This window comes from Suricata suricatta, chromosome 10, assembly GCF_006229205.1.
Source record: "Suricata suricatta isolate VVHF042 chromosome 10, meerkat_22Aug2017_6uvM2_HiC, whole genome shotgun sequence".
NCBI classification, from domain to species: domain Eukaryota; kingdom Metazoa; phylum Chordata; class Mammalia; order Carnivora; family Herpestidae; genus Suricata; species Suricata suricatta.
The window spans coordinates 65,348,284-65,356,907 of NC_043709.1; the positions used below are offsets into that span (position 1 = coordinate 65,348,284).

Here is an 8,624-nt window from a genome sequence, read left to right on the forward strand (position 1 = left end):
GCCCCATGGTGCTCATTGTCATCTCCTATGCCCGCATCCTGGCCTCCATCCTTGGCAGGGCCTCCTCCTCAGGTCGGGGGAAGACTTTCTCCACTTGTGCCTCCCATCTGACTGTGGTCATCTTTTTCTATACCTCAGCCATGTTCTCGTACATGAACCCTCGCAGCACACATGGCCCTGACAAAGACAAGCCTTTCTCTCTCCTCTATACCATCATCACCCCCATGTGCAACCCTATCATCTATAGTTTTCGAAACAAGGAAATGAAGGGGGCCATGGTGAGGGCCCTTGGAAGGACCAGCCTGGCCCAGGCGGAATCTGTCTAGTGGAAGACTCCTAGAATAGAAGTTCCCTCCCCAAGTCCTGACAATTGAATGAAACTCCAATGCTGAAAGTCACCAGGAAAGAGCATTCATAGCTTTCTCTCTACTAGCATCAGACTTGGAAAATCCTTTTGATGTCCAATGCTCATCTGATTTCACTTCAAGCATTTTTTTCTCTTAGGCCTTCCACAGGATAATTTAAGACTTTCCTATGTTTTTCTTCTATGTTGTCACAACTACATCTTTTAAAGACATAAGTTCATTTTACTCCATTTAATTTTATTTGTACCATACTTTTACATGCTATTCCTATCTGAGTTTTGCATATACATTTAGGAATAACCTTTTCTCTTTCAACATATCATTGTGTGTTCCTTTCTCACAGTTCACTCTCATAACCTGAATCCACCCTCATCCACCTCACTGTTACAGAAGAAAAAGTAGGGAGGAAGTTAAGAAAAAGGGAATTAGGGAGCAATGTTGACATTAAGAAGTCAGAGAAAAAAAGAAAAAGAAAAACCAAAGATCATCAGCCTGAACCCCATCTTCTTAGCTTTGATTAGCCCATAAGGGATAAGTTATGGTGGCTTTAAGTGGTTACCGTAACACTGCATTCAACTTATGTTTTTGCTTGCGTATTGTTAAGGAAATGTAGGTGAGATAGACCAGTGTGTCAAATCCCTTCTAAGTCTTCTAGTTTCCTTAAGTAACATGACTGTTTGATATTTCCCTTCTTATCTAACTTGTTAATGCCTCTGCAAAGCTTTTCAGACTCCTTAGTTTCCTTCCCTGGTATATACTCCAAATTAACTCCCCTCCTTCTACTGCCTTCCTTCCTCCCAACCATCTTTCATTTCATTATAACTCAATGCTATTGCACCTTACTTCCCAACTTAAATAGATATATTTCATTCCCTGTACTTTAAGGAACACCTTTCAACACTATCTCTACCATTGCAGAAGCTTTCCATTTGCAACTCTCTCTGACTCCTCTCACTTCCTCTAGCTTCTCTCGACCAAATTTAGCATCCCTTGAGAGAGCATTATATTCTTAACCATTCTCTTTCTTTGAAAATTGCATCTTTCTCATTCCTTTTTCTTAATCATAGGAGAGGGAACAGGTCTGTTCTTTATTTCTGGTGCCACTTCCTTAAGATGAATGCATCTCAGATAGGATTCCCTCAAATAGATGTACTACCCTTTCCATATTATATACATCACACTACCTTCTGCAATAACTTCAAGCAGTAGCTTCACTCCACAAAATTCTAATATATTGAGTCCAAATTGGTGAATCTCTAGATATCAGAGGACACATGAGAAGCACTCCTCAACAGGGAGGAAGAAATGAAACACCCCTATAATTGAGAAGAAACAATAAACACAGGACATAAAAGTTTCCATTATCAAAAAGAAATTACACCAGGGAAAGGTAAACAGGAAAGGAAGACTTTAAGATTACTACAATAGGAGGGGAAGCTGAGTGGCTCAGCTGGTTGAGCATCTTGTCTGACTTCAGCTCTGGACATGATCTCATGGTTTGTGGGTTCAGGCCCTGCATCAGGCTCACTGCTATCAGTGCAGGGCCCACTTCAGATCCTCCATCCCCCTTCTCTCTCTCTACCCTCTCCCTACTCTCACTGTCTCTCTCAAAAATAAGTAATCATAAAAAATAATAAAAGACTAATGCAATAGGAGATTAAACTCAACTCTACTAAAAGAAGTGGCTGGAGAGTTCTTAAGAGCTGCAGTAGGGCTACCTGTGGGTAGTGACTGGTCTTACTCAAAGGAAAAATAAGCTTACAGGTTGTAGTTTTGCAGTTTGGAACAAGGTGCCCATTGATGTTGGGCTCCTACCCTCCCACAGAGACCAGGAAATAGGAATGTCATCTTCCTGAGGCTTACATTTTAAAGGGATGGTGCCCACAAACAATAAGAGACTCTTAAATACATAGAACAAACTGAGGCTTAAAGGGGAGAGGTGAGGAGGAGGGGGATGAGTGATGGGCATCGAGGAGGGCACTTGTTGGGATGAGCACTGGGTATAGTATTTAAGTGATGAATCACGGGAATCTACTCCCAAAGCCAAGAGCACACTGTATACACTGTATGTTAGCTAACTTGACAATAAATTATATTAAAAATTAAAATAAAGTAAAAGAAAATAAAGCAAAATAAAATACAATAAAAGGGGATGGCTCCCAGGTCACTGAGAAAGACCTTCCCTGGGTCTTGAAACTGGCAAAAGGTTTTAAATGACATTCATATACATCTCAAAAGGGCCAGAGAAGCATTGACAATTACAAGTTTTCTAAAATAAACGCTCTGAGAAAAGGGGCCAGGAACCTATACTTAAGATGAACCCTGTCTAAAGTTGTCAAGCAGAAAGGGGAATGGTAGAGCCTTCATGGTCACCATGGAGAACGAAAAAAGTGCTTATTCTTCCCCCTAGGGTCTCAGCTGCTTCTCCAAGTTTGAGAATTCCTGTCTCAAAGAGCCTTTATGAGAAAAAAGAAACAGAAAGAAACTAAAGGAAAGGGTGCTTTTTACAAAGTTTTCCAAGAAATTGCTTGGCTTTACATTTGCCTAACACTGTTGTATGCTGACATTGTAACAAGACACAGTTCTGGCTCTCAAGCTCAAAGTTTAATAGCACAGACAAGAATAAATAATGGTAATAGAAAGAACAAATGTTTAAGGAGCCTATTCAAAGTATGTTGGGAGGACAGATAGTAACAACAGCTCACATTTATCAGGCATTTATGTTCTAAGAACTCTACATTTGAACTTCACAAAACCCTGGAAGTACCAGAGTACCTCCATTTTGAGATGCAAAACTGGAACTCATAGAGGTTGATTTGCTCAAAATCACACATTTCAAATGGCATTTCTAAATGGACAGCAGTTACAGAGCCCACACTCCTAAGGATGTAATTAAATAACTGTCCCAAAGAAAAGAGCAGACTTTATACTCAGGATATGGTATTAGAACTAAGACTTAAAGAATAACAGTGAATTGTAAAGTGGGGTGGGGTGGGGAAGCTAGAAGCGGGGGACAAGTAAACTCCAAGCAAAAGAAGCTGCCTGATTCCTTGTTGAAATGTTTTCAACATGGAAGGTGGAGGGTGAGTACAGCCAGGAATGCTGTAAAATCAGGCTGAGCGACCTAAAACTGTCTTCTCAAAAGCAAGCACCTTCTCATTCAAGGACCTGGGCTCTGGGAGGCCTGGGCACCAACGGACCCTGCAAGGTGCCGGGGCGCGGAGGCAGCGCTCCGACGCTAGAGAGGCCGACGCCCTGGTGGTGTCTCCTGCTGCAGCCTCTGTCCAGATTCCTCGGCCCGGGAAGCACATGAAAAGCCCCCAGCGACTGCGAAAACCCACATAAATCAACAACCAGAAGCCACTCCGAAATGCGCGTCTGGTCCCAGCTCCTTCACATATCCTGATGCAAAGCCACATGTCGCGGGAGGATGCGCGACCAGGCTCTAAGGTTACCACAGTTCAGCCCAAGCCCTGAAAACATGGGGGGAAACCCAGGAATTCTAGCCAACAGGCCCAGCTCCCTCCTAAAACCGACGCCATATCTCCCAACCCGGCACCCCCAAAATACCCATGAGGCTTTGGGCTCTGACCCGATTGCGGAGGGTAAAGGAGATGGGCGTGGTCCGCACTAAAAAAAAAAACCCCAAAACACCCCAAAAAACAAAAAAACCTGCGGCCAATCACCCTTCCCCAGCTTCTCGGATCACCGTTATGGCAGCCAATGAGCGCATTCTTCTTGGCCGCGCTGGGGCGGGATTGCGCTAACACTGGGACCTCCGGCGAATACGAGCTATTCTGGGAGACTAGCGGTGCCCTCTGGGGAAGCGGATCTTGGATTTGGGATACCCTCCAGGCTGAGTGTAATTGTTGAAATGCCACGCCCCTTTGGTGGAGGATGGAAAAAGACGGGAAGAGGGCGGAGCAAAGGTGAAGGCTGGGCTGAGCGGAGATCTTTGCCTATCACATCGAGTCCTATCTCCATGCCACTGATCTGTAGCCTAGTTATTTTTAGGTGATAGTGAATAATTATTGGGCTCCTCCTCCCTTCTAGACAACGCCAGTGTCTTCGGAACTTCCTTACCTCCCCTTTGCAGTTACTCCAGGAAGCCTTCCTTGAACTCTTCCCCTTTCTGGGCTCATTGGACTTTGAGTTCCCTTCATAACCTATGCGTTTTCCTAATACCGCACTCTTTACTTCTCTTTCTTCCTCACTGCTTTGTGATTCATTTATGAGTCCTTAGCACAGTACCTGGAGGTATTGTAACGCCATTTTCTCAATGTAGCAGAATCCTGATGTTTTAACCAAAATAGCAAAGCTCTTCAAGTAGGAGTGGAGAAGGAGTGTCCAGAGTCTTGAACCCCCCAAGGAAGCCCCTGAGGCATTATTAGCGACTTATGCTAAATATTCACTTTAATATATAGAAATATGGTTTACCCAGGACATGAACGTTAAACATGTCTAGATCCTCTATGGAGAACTCTTAAAGTCTCATCTTTTTGGACTTCCAATTTGATTACACATTTGTTTTTATTTTCTAGTCTGCAGGCCTAGATATCTGTTTGTCTCTGCAGATCAGTTCTCACCTCTTTACCCAGCTCTGAGCTTGGGAGGCTGACCTTCTTGGAACCAGGTCAATAGATCTCCTGACCCCTGGCTTTCTATTGGGTTCAGCCAATGAGTAGGATAGGCAGAAGATTAAAGGGAAAGAAGAGTGTGAGGTTAGGCTATTTAATTCTCTGGCTGTTTCCCTGTGGGGTTTTGGCAAGTTCACTTGAGTCCCTTTAGCTAAGATATCAACTCTTGTCATTGTAGCCTTCTCTACCTAGTTATCTATTTCCAAGTTGTGGAACTGCATCTCCCATTACCTCTTCAGGCTTAGCTCCTCTAATACCAGATTTGGGGTACTGTAGCTCCTTGGCAATTTCTCTACACCCTTTCCACACTGTTGTAAATAATCCTTTATGAAATTCCCAAAATTATCCTAATTTGAATATGCCATCTGTTTTTTGGAGACACTTAATACAAGACCATTCTCTTTTACTGAGGTAATTAAATAAGTTGGGTTTTTTTTTTCCCAAAGGGAAACATTTATAAGGCTATATGATATAGTAGAAAGAGCATAGGCTTTGAAATTAGAGAAAGGGGAGTTTCATGTTTATTCATTCATTTGACAATTTTCCACAGTCCTATTAGCCATGAGAGATATTTTAGAGGGTGGTGTAACACTCAGCCCATTCTCCAAGAACCCGCTTCTTCCACAGGGGTGAGCCCTGGCAATCAAGTTAGTACTATGGAACACCACCCCCCATTACCCCCACAATCAGTACAGCCAAACTGGATTGACTAAGTCCTCTTTTTTGGGCTGGAACAGCAGATACTCAAACTATGGACCCATTGTCTTCTTCCATGAATGTGAAGAAGCAAAGAAAGTTGGCAGGCAGGGAGAATAGATTGAAGTCAGAGAACAGAGAGAAGATAGAAAACCATATCTTTAGAGAAAGAGCCTGAGATAATGATTGCCCCTGTTTCAGTCAACCTTGGAGGGCCAATTGAATTTTTGCTCTTGAGTTTTGTGTCCTTATAATGAACTTTTTTCCCCCTCAATATTCTTACAGATGAGTTTACATTTCTTACAACCAAAAAAGTCCTAAGATCATATTTACCTAATGTGGTTATGAGTATTAAATGAGGTGAAGTATTTCAAACATCTAAAATCAGTGCCTCCAGGGGCACCTGGGTGGCTCAGTCTGTGGAGCATCCAAATTTGGCTCAGGTAATGATCTCACAGTTGGTGGGTTCAAGCCCCATGTTGGACTCTATGCTGATAGCTTGCTCAGAGCCTGGAGCCTGCTTCAGATTCTGTGTCTTCTTATTGCTCTGCCCCTAACCCATTTGTGTTCTGTCTCTCTCAAAAATAAATAAACGTAAAAAAATTTCTTTTATTTAAAATCAGTGCCTCCAAAGGTGTTATTTTCTCTAGATGTAAATAGCACCCCATGTGTTTTGAGCATCAGAGGTATCCATTTTTTGTATTTCTTTTTTTGGAATAACAAGCCCATTTTGTTGTCAATATTTTTACAAGTTTTCCTCATTTTAGCTTTTTCTTTTCTAAGTGCTGTTCTGTTCCTGGTTTAGGTCCTGATAGATTTGTTTGTGTTTTGCTATGTTTTGTTTTGAAGTTTTTGTTCCTTGAAGGATTGAGTTCATCATATGCCTCAGTTCATGATACACTGTCATTGTCCCTGCAAGAATAAAACCCTCTGTTTTATGTCTCTATTTCTTTATTCCATCTTTACACTCTGTCTCTGCTCCCCCAAAATAGGCAATTTTCTGATGTGCTTAGTGTGTATATTTCTGTTTAAATGTGTCCTGAGAAAATAATTGTTATTTGCTAGACATGTATTTTTAAATGTATTCCAAATCTACTGAGTTATAGGTCTCATTCTTTGTCTTATGTTTTTCACAAAGTACTGTTTTTCATCTCCATCCATCTTGCCAGATAACATTTAATCTGTTCTTTCACACTGATGCCTAGTATTCTATGGTGTGCATTTGCCATGTTCTACTTCTCCACTTCTCCAGTATTGAACACCCACGTTGCCCCTAACTCCATGTCACTACAAATAACTCTGCAATGATCATCCTTTTATTAGTCCCCTTCTGAAGTTGTAAAGAATTTGTTTCATATTACTTGAGAGGGATTTCAGGGTTTTGGGTATAAATCTATTTAATGTGTCCAAGTAATGCCAGCTTGCTTTCCAGAAGTGGTGAAACCAGCCTTGGCAGCAGACTTCCACATCCCTGACATCTGTAATTATCTAGATTTCTAATTTTTGCTGGTGTGATAGGTGTAAACTAATATATTATTGTTGGTTCAATGTATCTTTGATTACAGACGATTTTGATCAAATTTCTATATGCATGTTAGCTTTTTCCTATTCTTTAAATTGCCTGTTGATATGTTTTGCACCATATTTTTTTCTATTGGGTTGCTGTCTTTTTCCTGTTCATTTGCAGTCGTTCCATGTCTATTCTAGGATATTACATCTTTGTCAATTTTAGACAAAGCAAATACTTTCTTATTCTACTATCTACCTAGTAGCTTTGTCCATGTTGTCCTTTGTAGAACATAAATCTTTGTTTTGTAATCAAATCCCCTAGTTTTTGCCTTATAGTTTGTGCTTTTGAAAGTTTTGAATTATATGGACAACTCTCTTAGTTATGCCTACTCTCTGCCTAACATCTCTAAATCTGAGTTCATTGACAAGGTCCTTGTTGTTATCCATTCCAGTCCTCTTCATTGAACTTCAAAGCAATTACACTGACTAAATTTCATTCTTAAGAAAACCCCATCTTCTTTGAACCTTTTTCCCCTATAGAGTTACAGGTTACAAAAATCATACCTTCTAGTTATTTGAAGTCAGTCCTCCAGTAGCCCTGGACTACATCTTACCCTACTTCCTTGGCTATGAGGAAGAACCACAATGCAATAGTTACTTTCAAGATTTTCCTCACCCTCATTTCACCAATCAGTTCCATCTTTGTGGGTCAGAATCAGATCCAGAATCATCTTTCCTCTGCCATCTTCTTCCTTCTTTTTTTTTTAATAGTTTGTCAAATTGGTTTCCATATTACACCCAGTGCTCTTCCCCACAAGTGCCCTCCTCCATTATCTCCACCTCTTTTCCTCCTCCCCCTCCCCCTTCAACCCTTGGTTCGTTTTCAGTATTCAATAGTCTCTCAGGTTTTGTGTCCCTCTCTCTCCCCAACTCTCTTTCTCCCTTCCCCTCCCCACGGTCCTCCATTAGGTTTCTCCTGTTCTCCTATTAGACCTATGAGTGCAAACATATGGTATCTGTCCTTCTCTGCCTGACTTATTTCACTTAGCATGACACCCTCGAGGTCCATCCACTTTCCTACAAATGGCCAGATTTCATTCTTTCTCGTTGCCATGTAATACTCCATTATATATATATACCACATCTTCTTGATCCACTCATCAGGTGATGGACATTTAGGCTCCTTCCATGATTTGGCTATTGTTGACAATGCTGCTGTGAACATTGGGGTACATGTGCTCCTATGCATCAGCACTTCTCTATCCCTTGGGTAAATCCCCAGGAGTGCTATTGCTGGGCCATAGGGGAGTTCTATTGATAGTTTTTTGAGGAACCTCCACACTGTTTTCCAGAGCGGCTGCACCAGTTTACATTCCTACAAACAGTGTAGGAGGGTGCCCATCTCTCCACACCCTTG

General features: G+C 41.7%; 1 protein-coding gene across 1 annotated transcript in view; it reads left to right on the forward strand.

The window, feature by feature from the left end:
- The window catches only part of LOC115303564 (olfactory receptor 10AD1-like), a 109,241-nt gene extending 108,915 nt beyond the window's left edge, over positions 1–326 (forward strand). Inside the window, exon 6 of the mRNA XM_029953368.1 lies at positions 1–326. Coding sequence (XP_029809228.1) covers positions 1–326 — 326 coding nt within the window.
- Positions 327–8,624: the final 8,298 nt, after the last annotated feature.